Source organism: Colletotrichum destructivum, chromosome 8, assembly GCF_034447905.1.
Source record: "Colletotrichum destructivum chromosome 8, complete sequence".
NCBI lineage: Eukaryota > Fungi > Ascomycota > Sordariomycetes > Glomerellales > Glomerellaceae > Colletotrichum > Colletotrichum destructivum.
Window position 1 is genome coordinate 2692207 of NC_085903.1, and position 15090 is coordinate 2707296.

The following is a 15090-nucleotide window of genomic DNA, read 5'->3' on the forward strand; positions in this document are numbered from 1 at the left end:
GAGAAGAGACGGGGGACTACCTGTCACGGGAGTGTCAAAGTCGCGGGCTGTCTCGTCTTGTCCGTCCCCCTTCTTCTTGCTGATACACCAGAGCCTTGGGTTCATGGAAACATGTCGTCTGTCAGATATCTTGGTCTTGCGTGTATATAATGAAGGTCACCCAACCTGTCATCCCATCTGTTTCCCCTTTCCCTTCCTCATCCAGCAACCAGCAAACATCCTTCTCTCCCCTTCAATCTTTACAGTTCTGTGAACTTTTATTTTTTTAACGTTCTCGACACTCTTTCTTGTCTTGATCCAACTACAAACCGCTAGCCGGTCATTTACAATCTTTTTTTTTCTGTCACGTTAACTTCTAAACCCTCTTCGATTCTTTTTTCACACCAGGTGTCTATTTTCCCAGACCTCATCACTCAACCGACCAACTCTCAAGCCGTCTCCAACATGTCTTACTCCAAGATCCTCCTCATCTCCGCCCTCTTGGCCTTTGCCGAAGCCCGCTTCGGCCAAGAGCAGACGCCCGTTGCGGCTGTCTCGAGCCTCCAGGCCGGCGCCCCGGGTGAAGCCGCCACTCTCGCCGGAGGCATCCCCGGATCCCTCCTCGCCGCCGCCGACCCCTGCGCGAAGCTCGAGCTCGCCGACAAGATTGCCGCCCTCGGCACCGGCGACGACGTCCTCAAGGCCGCCAAGGGCGTCGTCGCCGCCGAGCAGAACTTCAACCCCTTCGTCACCGACAAGCCCAACATCTGCGGCGACGCCTCGCTGCCCGCCACCGAGGCCCTCCGCGGCATCGTTCCGCTCGTCGACCCGGCCGTCACCGGCTCCGATAAGGAAAACGCCAACTCGGCCGCCTCGTTGACGAAACCGTTTGACGCCACCGGCATGTCCGTGGCCCAGGTGATGATGGCCCAGGGCTTCTCCAACTTTACGGTCAAGGGCCAGGCTGCTGGCGGTGCCGCCGGAGGTGCTGCGGGAGGTAATGCTGGCGGTAATGCTGGTGGCAATGCTGGCGGCAATGCTGGCGGCAACAACAACAACAACAGCAACTCCAGTGACGCCAACGCTGGAAACAAGAACCAGAACAACAGCAACAACAACAACAACGCCAACGCCAACGCCAACGCCGATGACAATGCTGCGGATGACGGCTGCGGTGGTGCTGCCGGTGGAAACACAGGCACCGCTGACAACCAGAACAACAACAACAACAACAACAACAACAACAACAACGCTGGTAACGCCAACACCGGCAACGCCAACACTGGTAACAACAATGCTGGTAATGCCAACGCCGGCAATGCCAACGCCGGCGGCGCCGCCGACTTTGGCAAGTGCAAGCCCACCATCGACTTCCAGCTCGGCCGCGCCGGCCGCAAGGCGACCGAAGGAACCTTCCTCCCGACCGACCCCCTCGTCGCCCAGGGCCAGCAGGACGCCCTGAACCCCAACATCATCATCAACCGCGTCTGCGACCAGCTGACCAACGTCTGCGAGGCCAACGACGCCGCCAAGAAGCAGTGCAAGGACGCCCAGGCCCAGATCCAGGCCTCGGGCGACCGCAGCGCCGCCGTCGCCGACACCTTTAACGGTCTCCTCGGCTTCTAAGCTCTTGGTTCAAAGGCAACAGGAAGTTGCTGTCAAAGGGTTGTTTTTTCTTATGTCTCTGTAATTTTCATACCGGTCTACATACATACCGAGGAGCATGGAACATGGGCACGGCGAAAAGGGGGGAAACTAGGCCTTTTGTGTTCACTTAGCTGGAGTTGGTGTCTCTGGACATAGTAGTGAGCTAGGTGTTAGTGAGTCGGATGTTTGAATTAAATGGTTCGCATAAGCATGCCTTCTCCTATGTAATTATGCAATGTGATTGATGATTGCTTAATGTTTTTGTTGGTTGCGTGCGCCCGAGTCAAAAAAGAAAAGAAGAAAAAAACAAAGTCTGATGAGGATCAGAAAAAACATACAACACCAGGTATTCGCTGGTCGTCATCGACCCAACTACTAATCCGGCCCTTACTGACTGTTAGCTGCGAGAGCTTTAACTTCCTGTTCTTAAGGGTCTTACACTTCTATTATTAGAAGGTAGAGCTCCTTCTAATGCCCTACTTTTCGGCATGAAATAAATCCCTGCGGAAATGTTGTCACTCCGTTTTCACCGTTCTAAATTCTACAAAGCGTATAAACTAGCGCTTAGTTACGTACACTCCTCTTTCTGCACTTCCCCTGCTTTTAAATAAAAGGAACTCACTAACAGAATTTCGGTTTTTGCTTCTTTTTCAAGCCACCCTTTTCCGCCTCGCGCCCCTAGCCGCCCCCCCTCACTCTAGCCCCTCCCTCTTGCCCGCTTTTCCCTTTCTCTTATTGCTTGCTACCTACGCTTAACCTTAATGGGCCTATACTTACGGCCTGAGTTATTAGCGAAAAAACACCCTTTTTTCTTATAACACCTGAGTGTTAATAATAATGTTGATAGTGCTGCATATCTGTTAAGCAATAGAGTAGTAAAGAAACTATTTTTTATACTAACTACACAACACGTACTTATTCCCCCCTAATATTTCTAAAGACGCTTAGTAGAATACTCCTAGCTTTACTTTAAGAGAGGGGGCCTCGGCAGCGCCGAAGCCCAGCTTGTCACCTGGCACGTCGCCCAGTGGCGCCTGCTGGACAGGCTGGCCAGCCGCGCCGGGCCTGATGCGCCGACGTTGCCCGCCTTTCTCCCCGGCATCATCGTCCAGGGGCACGACTGGTCGTTCGTGGCGAGCACGAGGCGCGATGACCGTGTGACACTGTGGACCAGCCAGCACATTGGCTCAACCGCAAAGGCCACGGGCGTCTATCAGATTGTATGCGCACTACAATATCTCCGGGCGGCACCGTAGAATTATCAGCCATGCCAGCACTCAGAATGCACTCTAATACCCTATTTACACCTACTTGACTGATGGTTTTCTGTCTGTCGTCCTTTACTTTGTCTCATCGCAGTCCAATCTCCTGAAGACCAAGGCCATGTAGAATCAAGCTTGTGAGTTGGGAGAAACACGAACTGTCTCTCAAGAGGAATGGCAGGTGCTGCCTTGAAGAGCGACGTACCCCTTCAACCCTGTGTTGACCGTGTCATACGGTTTCAGAAGCAGCAGGGCTGAAGCTCCCTCATTCAGGTCATTCTCACAGAACCGCCTTCCACCTTCATCTACTTCTCTCCTGCCAGTTCTTGACGCCATGCATGCCACCGTGCAAGGTTTTGTGGTTGAACGGGTCTCCTGCTTCAAATCCTCAAGATTCCGGAAGTTTTGGTTCGATCCCTCTCGGGAGACTGGTGAATTTGTCATTTTGTCCGCAAACCGACAATCGTGTTGCTCTCCCAGAACCATGGAACTGAAAAAGAAAACGTTGCGGACATTTTGGTACCAACGACACCCTGATAGCACCCAGGCTGAGAAGACTTATAAAAAGGCAACAAGTTCAAAAAAGACTCCCCTGCTCGGAGGAGTTGGTTTCCCTCAGAACTGAGATGTTGTTAGCATCTTGCAGTACTACTGCATGCTAAGCTGGGTTTAGAATGTCATCATCGGGACTGTGTTGAAAACGTTTGACACTTTTTGGCATTATACACAAGTGAGCATCAGGGGGAGAGATGGTACTTCTGGCTTTCTATTGAGGGAAGGACGGGTGGTTCTTCCTGCTTGTGATGGGAGTCGGTGCTCCGTCAAGGAAGGCCGATTCCCCCCACCCCCCCCCCTGCGGGGAGGTGCATGCTCAGTTGCCCTAAGAACGGTGATGAGAAAATCAATGCGGAGCGGCTGTTGCCTCGACAGAGGTAGCAATCGTAAGACTCCCAGAATTGTTAATCTGAGTTCTCTTTTACTTTTTGTGCTTCTTTTTTGTTTTCCTCCCAAGGAAGAATGTCGGAGGTCCGGCAGTTCCATTCAGAGCTACGAGCAGGACTAGACGCGGAAAATCAGCGTCACAATCGAGTTTGCCCCTTGATGCCATTATCCAATAGCGGCGACATAATTATGCGATGATGCTTTTGCGGCCCAGGCTCAGTGAGGGACTGAAATCGAAGAAGAAGCTGACTGAGAAGCAGGTCGATATGAGTGCCTCTCCCCAACGACCCCCCTGCGGCAGTCAGCCAGGAGGGCCTTTCGCGATGTTGAGATGGCCACCGATATGGCTCTGGTCGAGGGAATACGACAACACAACAGAAGGAAGTTACTACCTAGTCCGAGGAAGTGTATTAGATGTAAAGAAAGAGGCAGAGGGAGGGGTGGGCGGGCAAGGTGGGCGGGCCAGAAGCAGCTTAGGTGGCGGGGAAGGAAAACCCCCCCCCTCCTCCCCTTTTCCTGTGAGCACTATTGCGACCTCGGCAGGACCAACTCAATCTTCTACAACAGAAAGAATGTGAACTGTGCGAGGATTCGTAGTTCAAATGGTTCAGCCTCAATAATCTGTCGTTTCTTACCATCTGCGTTCAATTCTCCCATGGTGCGAGCAGTTCTGTCTGTTTTGTCTCCAGTGCCACACACTGCACCCCGGAACCCACCATGAAAAGATGATGCGTGCAATATCACGGTTCTTATGGTACCAATCAAGTTCATAAAACATGCAAAAAGAGAAACCTCCGCCAACATTTTATAGAGTCAAGTGAACGCCTTTTCAGTGTACCAGCTTAGCTTTTCCCTCTGATTTTGAGTATTGCGGGTAGGGCCCCCGCATTCATCATGTGGACGACTCTGTACTGTGTTGAGGATTTCTGCTAGACTTTATCCTTATGTATCCATCTTTTTCGGTGCGAGGGAGGGAAGAACGTATTGCGGGAGCAGGGTGTGGAAGGGAAGGTCCCTTCTCCTGAAGCAGCGTCTCCTCCCTTCCCGGAGCAGGTGACGTCCAAGAGGTGTCATCGGAATAGGAAGGGGGGGGGGGGGGGGGGGAGGGGGGGCTGAGATGTCATCATCGAAGCTCCAAGGGACTGAAACAGACCCTGCAGATGCTGAGGCTATCGTGACATGCAGGACAGTAAAAACCCCGCCAGTGAGATTCAGCCCAGTTTACAGCTACGGTCTACCAGCACATCATCTTTGACAAACTCTAATCAGTAGCTGTAGACGAGCTAGGAATTATATGCTGTTGCTTGTGTTGCTCTGTGTTACAAGAACGAACACGCAGCGTTTGTTAACGCCGACTGTCGTCACCTTTAAGCCGTGGCAGCCATTACAGACGTCCGGCAACGGCGTGCAACAAATGTGCCGTCAGCTCGGCAAACGCTCCGCCTCCAAACCCCAAGTCCGCCCGCACGCCCACACTACAACCTTAATCACAGTCTAGTTAGTGGACTTGATTTCCCTATATGACAGACTTAGCATTGCCTTAAGGAAAACCACTATTCCATAGTGCTACATAATCGTACCTCAAACTACAAGAGGCCGTCGTTGCAGTTTGGTTCCAAAAGTGTTAGGTCAGAGACAAACAGCCTATAGTCATCTCTAGAGAAGCTAAGCTAAATATGTTAATAGCCGCTTATTTAGAGAGGATTTTGCAGGCTATTTAGACAAATCTAGCTAACACAGGACTAACAGCCCTTAGGAAGCTAAAGAAGCAGCCTAATAATGCGTCGTTTGCTGCAACTATAGCGCTAATACAATACAATTTTACAAACTCTATTAAGGCTAGCTGTAGAGTAGAAGTAAGACCTTTCGACATGTCTTCGAGTTCCAGTGCTCAATGGATCCATGAAGCTGGTCCTAGTCAAACGGTCAAATCCGCTATTGGGGGACTTGGAAAACTGAAGATAACCAGCTCGGCTTTTGTTTCTATCTATGTGAATTATCAAAGGTTCATCCATCGTGCACCCTAACATGGACGCAGACATACCTGGGAAAGCTACGAGTTCTTAGATCGAGGTTCAACAAGTCCGAGACTCCGATGAAACTCTCGATCAAGACCCTCGGTAGAAACAAGCTTCGGCGGGCCCACGTGCCAAGCGAGATGAAAGAACCCTCATCTTGGGAGACGGCGCATTTCCTAGTGCGAAAGGCTTGTCGTCCGTTTGGACGAATGACTCGCTTTGGGTTAAGTGGCCCGAATCCACCCCCTGACGCCCCTCAGCGACAATTTTCTTTGAAAGCAAAGGCTAAAAAAAAAACCCCCCGGGAGGAAGAAAAAGCTTTAATGGGCCAACCTCAAGTCCTGACAAACAAGGTGCCTGGTCGATTTGAGGGTGTGGTGGATACACGTTGCTCTGGCGAGGACGAGGACCCCGAGAGACCGTTACTCTACGGCTCTTCGTGCAACGGTTGCGATCCTGTTCGTTTGCTTGGCTTTGTTGCTTATTCCAAAAGTTTAATCTCATTCCCGGCTGGGCAAAACAAGCATTTGCGTCCAGGGCCGTGTAGCCCGAAGCGTGTCGGCAACGATGTCGTCTCAAGCACGAGAGACTCTTCATCACCGCGGTCGGTATCAAGATGACAGCTATCAACCAGAAGGGGATGATGGCGGTCACGACGTATCATCGTCTCGTCCTTCGACAACCACTGGTCTCCGCTCGTTCCTCCCGCCGCTCAACTTCATTACTCTTCACTACGCCTACTTCATCGGCACGACCCTCCTCGCCTCGGCCGTCTTTTACGCCTCATCGAACCCACACGGTAACATCGGCTATGTCGACTCGCTCTTCCTCGTCATCTCCGCCATGACAGAAGCGGGGCTTAACACTGTCAACCTCAGCGAGATGACCGTGTGGCAGCAGGTTATGCTGTGGCTGCTCATCATTGTCGGGAGCTCCATCTGGGTCTCCATCTGGACGGTCCTGGCGAGGAAACACGTTTTCGAAAAGAGCCTCCGGGAGGCTGTCAAGAGCGAGAAAGAGAGAAGAGATCAGCACGATCAGTTGCCTATCTTCCACGACGGCGGCGCTGCATTGAGAGGCAAAGCGGAGGTGAGGGTGACCGGGGTGAGGGACACAGGGTGTTCGACCCAGGCTCGAACCATGGGCAACCACATCACCGTCGACACGTCAGAGAACCCCACCCGACACTCAACGTCCTCATCGTCTTCGAGCATCAAACCTGCTCGTCCTTGGCTGTCGTTCTTCAGCTCTGCCAAGGAAGGGCGCAACTCCCAGTTCCACTCCCTCACGGCATCCGAACGCTCCCGTCTAGGCGGCTACGAATACCGCGCCCTCCGCCTGCTGTCCGTCGTCGTGCCGTTGTACTCGATCCTCTGGCAGGTTCTCGGCAGCCTTGCCCTCGGAGCATGGATCGCGAACAATATGCCCTCCGTCGCGACATCCAACGGCGCAAACCCCTGGTGGGCCGGCATCTTCTTCGCCGTATCGGCCTTCAACAACTCAGGCATGTCGCTTCTCGACGCCAACATGGTGCCCTTCCAGCAGGCGTACTTTGTGCTCATCACCATGGGCCTGCTGATCCTGGCGGGCAACACGGCGTACCCTCTGTTTCTCAGACTCATTTTCTGGTCTGCCTTGAGGGTGTTGCGGCTCGCTACCGCGGAAGAGGCATACGTGGAACTGAAGTGCACGTTGGAGTTTATCCTCAAGTACCCCCGACGGGTGTACACCAATCTGTTCCCATCGAGGCCAACATGGTGGCTGTGCTTCATGGTGGTCATGACGAATGGCATCGACTGGATGGCCTTTGAAGTTCTCAACATCGGCAACCCAGTTATCGAGGCAATCCCGGTTGGAGCAAGAGTGCTTGATGGTCTGTTCCAAGCCTTGGGTATGTAAACACCATGAGTACCATGTCTCCTGTCCATTTGCACTTTTTGATTAACCAATTCTAGCTGTTCGATCTGGTGGCTTCTATGTCATCCCGATCGCCTCCGCATACCCCGGGTTGCAGGTCTTATATGTCATTATGATGTACATTTCCGTCTACCCCGTCGTGATAACCATGCGCCACTCCAACGTTTACGAAGAACGTTCTCTAGGCATTTATGCCGATGACGAGGCTCACCCTTCCAACACCTACCCCGCCGACGAAAGGAAGCACTCAAAGAGCACCGGGTTTCTCGCTCAGTTGTTAAGAGACAACCTCAGCTTCGCAGGCGTCGGCGCGGCTAAACCCAAGAGCAGCGCCGACAGGTTCGAGTCGCGCACGAGCTTCGTCAGCCAGCAGATCCGCGGGCAGCTCGCCCATGACCTGTGGCTCCTCACGCTTGCCGTGCTCGTCATCGTCACCATCGAGACCTCGCACTTCCTCGCGGACCCGGTGCACTTTTCCGTCTTCAACGTCGTTTTCGAGGTGGTCTCCGGCTACGGGTGCGTCGGCATCTCCGTCGGGCTGCCCAAGGATGCCATGAGCTTTGCCGGAGGCTGGCATGCGGGGAGCAAGTTGGTGCTGTGCCTGGTCATGTTGAGAGGACGCCACAGAGGTCTTCCTGTCGCCCTGGATCGGGCTGTGAGGCTGCCTGGGCAGAGGCTGTTGGAGGATGAAGAAGAGGACTGGAGGTTGAGACAAGTTAGAACTGGCCGCTGAATAGGTGGTAGACCCTATTTGTTTTCCTTTGATGTTAGAAAGTCATGCATGCCAGCAACTTCCCAAATGTAGCCGGCCAGACACAACCAAATGTCACTTTTAGTGTATTTATTCCACGCAGCAAACTGCCCCTTTCCCAGGTCCAGCTTTTCCTTGCCTCCCACATCAAACTTTCTCAACCTTTAGGTATCGTGTCGTTCGATGGATATTCTTCCAACACACAAGAATCCATTAATCCATAACAGAATGGGGCCGTTCAAAAGAGCATCCTTTATTGTACAGTAGGGGCTAAAGTAAATGCAAAGCTCGTGATCCACAGTATCTGCCCGAGGCCTGATGGTCCTACTGACTTATACTTATACTCTGGATTCATTTCCAAGCGGTGTCACAGCTAAGATAACCAGCTCCTAAGTCATTGCAGTGACCGTTGTCTTTTCTGTCCTGTAAAGCCACGAACGTCAGTCCTGTGCCACAAAAATGTGAATTATTTGCGAGATGGAAACTCTCTAGACTTACATTGCAAAGCGTTGTACAAGAATCGCCTCGGGTGTTGCAAGGTGTCTCTGAGTATGTGCAGCAGTTGAAGCTTGGGTTGCACTTCTGAGGCTCCGGTAGAGCAACTGCCAGAGCGGTACTGACGAGGGCAAGAAGGGTCATGATAGAACGCATCTTGAATTGGGTATTTAGTGATTAATGTGTGTTTCTTGGAAGAGGTGGGCGTTGTTGGAACGTAAAGGGGAAAACGACGCCGCGGTGTCTTTCATTTTATACTATTAGTGTACGATAGCACAGTCAAACTTCAGCATCGCCCTCGCTTTCGCTTAGGGTGGGACTTTCTAACCAGAACCTTATGCCTTGAAAATTTAGTCTAATCAGAAACTGCTCATCCAGCGATTTTAGGACAAAACTGTAGTGTTTCGGTCTCGGGAGAGGTACATTCGCACCCATCCTGTGTAATTACTGCTGTTGACGCTCATTGCCTACTGCTCTACTTTAAGGTTCGCGAATCAAACTTAAAGTAACAAAGGTCACAAAACTGCAAGCCATTGTCTGTATTTATAGCAGATCGACACCACTTAGCAGTGCTTGGCCTTCATCGGTCCCAACCGACAGGCTGCCTGACTCGTCCCTGGAGCTACCCGTTTTTCAACGAAATTATACATGGGCAGTTTTCTTCAGTCATCCTTTAAGCAGAGTAGCGCAGCGCAGCTATAGCCTGTAAGGGCGAAGGCGGGGGTAATCTAATTGAGATTGACAGCCTGAATCGAGGCGCCCCTGCGTCAGCGCCGATCAGTGACGCTCGTAACCTTAATCCTATACTCCCTGGTTCCTGTCGTCCTGGATCGAGCTGTGAAGCTGCTTGGGCAGAGACTGTGGAGGATGAAGAGAAAGGCTGGAGGCTGAGGCGAGATAGAGCTGGCCATTAGAATAATTAAAAGGGTGTCGTGAAGCAGAATTGCTCCGTAAGTCACGTTGTATGGCACGAGCCACAGGAAGGTGTCACGTAACCGATCTCACAGGTATTTCAACCCGAACCCTCGTGTAGAATAAGTCTTAGGAAGACCAACCACTGTTCATTCTCTCATTCTCTAGACGTGTGGTGCTCATCACAAAGGGCAAGTATATGCTCTCGTCTTAAATTATAGATGTCTGAAATGCAACCCTGTTCTCAAATGCGGCCGGCCAGGGTTTAATCGAGTATCTCTTCTAACGCCTCTTGTTCCATGCGCTCTCGTGTGGTATCCGTCATGCTTGGTTGAGCAATGTCATCCTCCTGAAATATCCTCGCTATTTCTTGCTCGGAAGCATCTGGTAGAATGTCGAAGTTGAAGTCATATAGTTCCCGGCAAAGTGTCTCTGTTGTTAGGTGTTGGTGCTCTAGAACGGATGGAAGCGGGTAGGCGACAACTGGCCTAGGATACGGCAGTGTCCTGAACTCAGAAACCGTGATTGACTCTTGAGTTCCGAAAGCCACTCCACTGTCCGCCAACGAACTGGTCGAGGCTCCGGTAGTCGGTTGGAAGTTACTGCGGGAGCTGCTAGAAGAGACCGTTGCATATCCTGGCGCCGCAGACCGGTTCATATGCCAATCGTCATGGAGTATATCGAACGCCCGAAGGAAGGTGCGCTCCATGTAAGCATCTATATCCTCGGTGGCAAACTCGTCTGAGATCTGAGCTGTCCGCTTCGCCTCTGTGATCGCCGGCCCTGCATTGCTCTTGCAGTACTCCCGCAGCGAGTTGACTTCCTCTGAGAAGTCTGCGTCGATGTAGGCAGAACCCGGACGTGGCTTACCAACAAAAACAATGTCCCATATGGCAAACCACTGGTTTTCTTCCGAGATACCTGCCTTCGACTTTCGAGAAAGCTGGCTGCTCTGCTGTGTTGAGATACCCTCCAACGTCTCCGAGACACTGCACACCCAGTTCTTCTGCGACACGTGCTCGGTGAGCGCCAACGCCGTTCCAAACGTCGTTTTGCAGCGTGGGCAGTAGAATTCGGGAGTGTGTTTTCTTTTGAGATGCTGTTTGACATCTCGGATCCTGGCGAATGCGTCATGGCTGAAACAGCGGCGATGCTTGACCGAGTCGAGCTTCCAGAATGGGCACGCCAGCAACAGTCTCTTGGGTCCCTTTTTCGATCGCTTGGGAGAAGTAACAGGGCCATAGTCTCCATCAGAGCCAGCATCTTCATCTTCTTCGTCACTTCTTCGGCGCTTCCTTGAAGATCTGTTGACAGTCTCGGGTTTCTTCGGGCCAGACACCGTTGCCGAACAAGGCCTTTCTCCGAGAGGAATATCCCCGTAAACCGCTGATTTGTATTGTGAGACCAGTTGTAGAGCCACTGCATCCAAAACCGGCTTCATCGGGTCCGAATCATTCAGAGATTCAAGGCCGTCCGCAGAGTCCGGGATCGAGAGCAGATCGGACTCCAACGGGGAGCTATAGGAGCTCTGTTGAGGAAGTTGCTCCGCGTAGTTGCATGAAGTTGCACCTGGAGACTGAGTTTCGTTGACTTCTAATCTCTTGGTGGCCGATACGGGAAGCTCCAAGTGGTCCCGGAGACCGAATGCGCCCATGCTCGTGACGTTGTCCATTGCCCGGGGTTCAAGGATGTGGCGTCCAGAAAATAACGCGTCAAGCCGCGCATTTTTCCGAAACATCGATTCGTGGTCTTTGGGGATTTTAATGAGACGGGGCTCGCGCCAAAACCAGACGTTTTCGGTTTGTTGAATCAGTTCCAGAGAGTTTCGGGACCCTACCAGAAACGTTTGTCGACACTTGTCGATAAGAACAGGATCGGTCCAGCCCAGCCAATCTCTCATGGTATGGAAAGAAACTTCGAGTCCCGGAGTTTGTAACTGGTTGGGTCTTCGAAGGACTGGGTAGTCCAGAACAGTAACACAGCCATTTCGGAAAAGTCCTCTCTGCCAGCCCTCATGTGAAGCAGCCGTATGAACTTCAACTTCTTGAGCTTGAATAGTGAACCAAACCAAACCGAAATCTGAGTTCTCGACATCTGTCTCAAGCAACTCAATTGCCATGTTTTCAGCGCATTGAGAGATAGTAGGCGTGTAGACAATGGTCGAGTTGACTCGTGGCGGCAATGTTGCGCAACTCAGCCAAGCAAGTGTCTCTCCACATTCAATGACGGCGGAGGCAGGCCCGATGACGTTCACGAAGAGATCAACTCCTTTGGTCCAGGCTGTAATCTGACCTTGCTCTTCAATTCGAACTAAAAATGAGTTTCATACTTAGCTTTTCTCGAGCTTGGATCAGACTGGTCGTTCAGTATCATGGCTGACAAGGGGGCTTACTGTGGAATGGGGATTTCTCATTGGCGAGAACCGCGGACTCAATTAAACCCAGGAACTTCTCGCCGCTTGAGGGCCATGTTTGGTTCACATAATTCTGAATGGAACTTGCCTGCGCCTCGTCTGAAGAGCATGTAACAATACTTAACTCGGCTATGGCCCGGTACCAGCTGATGTCCAAGTCCAGAGGGTCGCGGTATTTGTTATTTTGCCTGGAGAACGGCCATCCAACTACCTGAAATCGCGCTTTGAAGATGCGAGGTGCCTGGAGCATGCTTATAATTCCGGTGGGGAGCCTTTGTTGGACGAGTTCTCGAATGGTATCAATACTGTTGTAGCCTTCCGGTCTAACACGGGCTGCCGCAAGGCTTGACACCTTGCGGACGTTGGAGATCAGCCATTTGAATGGAGAACCCTCGAGAACCAAAGAACGGTAATTTTGAAGCTCAATCGAATCAAAAGCCTCTTCGTCTTCGTCTTGAACTCCCCTGAAAAGATCCGGCGGGTCGTGTTGGGCGAATCCTTCTGCGTTTCTTTCCCACAAGCCCATTTTGTCCGCAAGAGACATGCCATCATTGCTGAACTTCTTGTTGGTGTCATTGTCAATAAACATCATACCAATGTATTTAATGATTTTACTAGAATGACGAAGTCAGAGGCTGCGTTCAAATCTGCGGTCCGCTCCTCTCCTATCATCTTCATGACTTACGAATGGCTCTTGTGAACAAAGTGCATGGCAAGTTGACTCGTTGGGGCCTGGTCTTGAAGACCGATGTTGATCGCAAAATCTTTGAGAAGCTTAGGAAGAGCATCTGAAACTTCTGGCCAAGTAACTTTGTTGAGAGACTGCCCAGTTCTGCTGATGATCGCATAGGACAGCTCATGAACATACTGCTTGCTTTGGCCGTCGGCCACAGTAGTAAATCCTGAAAAGGTTGTTGCCGCATAAGCACTAGCTCCCTTGTTGTCTTTCATGTTGTCGTTACTTTCAACCTGGGGGCTCTTCGCCTGTTCAATGTTATATCTGGATTCACAACCCAAGTCGGTAAAGATTTTGCCTTCCTTAGCTTGAGGCACACTCAGCAGTGATTCAAGCATGTGTACAGGCGATTCCTTGTGAGGATGCTGTCTTCGGTTGACAGGGCCATCGAGGAAAATGGCCGCGTCAAGATCTTCAAACAATCGATGGAGTCAGCATAAAGAAGCATATGTAAGGGACTTCAATAGTTTGTTGAAGGTTAATTTTAAGCAAAGTGATATTCTTACCAGCCTTGGAACGAACTGTGAAATTCAATCCATGTTCCTGCTTCAACTGTTTACCTGCCAACTCGCCAAGTTTCTCTCTGCCACAATCTGTGGCCAAGTAATGTCTCTATAAAGCGATTAGTTATCAGCAAATTGTCTGCAGAATACGGCGCCATTGTGTCATTTTGGAGCCTCATAGCCCAGTCTCTTACTGCCAGTTTTTCTTTTCGTGAGAAGCCCTTATTGCAGAAAATACAGGTGAAAGGTTTCACGATTTGATGAGTTCGCATGTGCCTCTTTAGATTGTGGTTGCTCATAAAAGATCGGGGACACTGGTAACACGGGAAGGGTAGCCCCGCCTGAGAGTTTGGTTGTCCGCTGTATACAGGTTGGCCATTTACTTCTTCTTTGAGTGTCGGACTTGAAAAGTAAGAGTCGAGAGTGCGTAACACAGCGGTCTCCGATCCAGTGATGTTACGGAATCGTTCTTCAATCAATGCTTTGATGGCATTCTATACCAAGATCTATCAGCATTCTCTTGTAGGAGAGGCTAAACACCAACAACAAGTGCAGGGCAACAACTGAGGGTGAGAGGATGTACCGATTTGTTGATTAAAGTTTTGCCACCAAGGGTCTTCTCAAATTGTACCCTTATCTGTTTCCGGGTGACAGTGTAGAGATCTTCGGTTGCAAGGATTCTATCAATGATAGAGGTGTAGCTTTTTGCTTCTTCCAAAGTCACTGAGAACGCAGAGTTATCGTCAGCGCCGAGAGCAGCCAAGCAGAGGATCCTGAGACGTACGAGGGAGAGACCCTCTGGTTATGCCGACATAATGCGCTTTGTCCTCAACGGGGCCGCTTATGATGGAGACAGGTGAGACTGGGCAGACTGGCGAAGTGAAGTTCGAAAATTCGATTGGCCCATTCCGAGATTGTGACTGGCTGGTGGACATGGTGTCATTGAAGTCGACCCGCCACGGCGGTATTTTCAGCGGCATCTGCAACTGGTCGAAAATGCCGCTCAACAAGTTTTCATACTCAGCTTTGGATTCCGAGGTAGTATCCATATCGACAATATTGGCTCGTGTAGTGTCGAGGATTGGAGATCCAGAGGGGTTCAATACGTCGTCCATGGTCATTATGGTCGGTGTGTCGCAATGTCTGGCCGAATTCTGGATAGAATATGTGCTGCTGGAAAAGATAGTTGAAAACACCACTTTCATAAACCGAATCCCAGCAAGGTTGGGTACTCACTAAAAGAGATCAAGAAGGCGTTTTGAGCATATATTGTTTCATTCCGTGTATGAAGCTTGAGGCAGTCATCATTATCAGAGAAATGTATGGTGTAATGAAAAGTTGCAGTGAATACACTGCCCTCACCATCACTCGAGGAGCCAAGGTTGGCCGAGTGATGAGGGCACAGCTGTGCTATTGCATCTCATTCGCTCGGTGACTTCCGCATGGCTGGGCTAACCACCACCAATGAGGAAGAAAAGCACCGAAGTGCTTTCATACCCCTTGCAGGAATAATGC

At 51.1% G+C, this 15090-nt stretch overlaps 5 protein-coding genes across 5 annotated transcripts; 3 read left to right on the top strand and 2 right to left on the bottom strand.

Moving 5' to 3' along the window:
• Positions 1 to 209: 209 nt before the first annotated feature.
• CDEST_12668 (uncharacterized protein) lies at positions 210 to 1836 on the top strand. Its single transcript, XM_062928824.1, has one exon. The coding sequence runs from the start codon at positions 445 to 447 to the stop codon at positions 1603 to 1605; it is 1161 nt and encodes a 386-aa protein (XP_062784875.1). The 5' UTR covers positions 210 to 444; the 3' UTR covers positions 1606 to 1836.
• A 627-nt stretch (positions 1837 to 2463) lies between these two features.
• CDEST_12669 (Putative PD-(D/E)XK nuclease) lies at positions 2464 to 2882 on the top strand (the record flags this gene model as incomplete). The annotated part of the gene is made up of 2 exons (XM_062928825.1): positions 2464 to 2472; positions 2589 to 2882. The coding sequence occupies 2 exons, from the start codon at positions 2464 to 2466 to the stop codon at positions 2880 to 2882; spliced, it is 303 nt and encodes a 100-aa protein (XP_062784876.1).
• A 3309-nt stretch (positions 2883 to 6191) lies between these two features.
• Positions 6192 to 8780, top strand: CDEST_12670 (uncharacterized protein). The gene is made up of 2 exons (XM_062928826.1): positions 6192 to 7739; positions 7804 to 8780. The coding sequence occupies exons 1-2, from the start codon at positions 6416 to 6418 to the stop codon at positions 8496 to 8498; spliced, it is 2019 nt and encodes a 672-aa protein (XP_062784877.1). The 5' UTR covers positions 6192 to 6415; the 3' UTR covers positions 8499 to 8780.
• Positions 8781 to 8867: 87 nt separating this feature from the next.
• Positions 8868 to 9167, bottom strand: CDEST_12671 (uncharacterized protein; the record flags this gene model as incomplete). The annotated part of the gene is made up of 1 exon (XM_062928827.1): positions 8868 to 9167. The coding sequence occupies one exon, from the start codon at positions 9165 to 9167 to the stop codon at positions 8868 to 8870; it is 300 nt and encodes a 99-aa protein (XP_062784878.1).
• A 1021-nt stretch (positions 9168 to 10188) lies between these two features.
• CDEST_12672 (uncharacterized protein) lies at positions 10189 to 11595 on the bottom strand (the record flags this gene model as incomplete). Its single annotated transcript, XM_062928828.1, has 1 exon — positions 10189 to 11595. The coding sequence occupies one exon, from the start codon at positions 11593 to 11595 to the stop codon at positions 10189 to 10191; it is 1407 nt and encodes a 468-aa protein (XP_062784879.1).
• Positions 11596 to 15090: the final 3495 nt, after the last annotated feature.

What these genes read in the sequence shown, in the direction of transcription:
- CDEST_12668 (XM_062928824.1), top strand. Translation starts at nt 445, where the DNA reads ATGTCTTACTCCAAGATCCTCCTCATCTCCGCCCTCTTGGCCTTTGCC.
- CDEST_12670 (XM_062928826.1), top strand. Translation starts at nt 6,416, where the DNA reads ATGTCGTCTCAAGCACGAGAGACTCTTCATCACCGCGGTCGGTATCAA. An exon ending in TGGTCTGTTCCAAGCCTTGG is followed by an intron (nt 7,740 to 7,803) that starts GTATGTAAACAC and finishes AACCAATTCTAG; the next exon opens with CTGTTCGATCTGGTGGCTTC.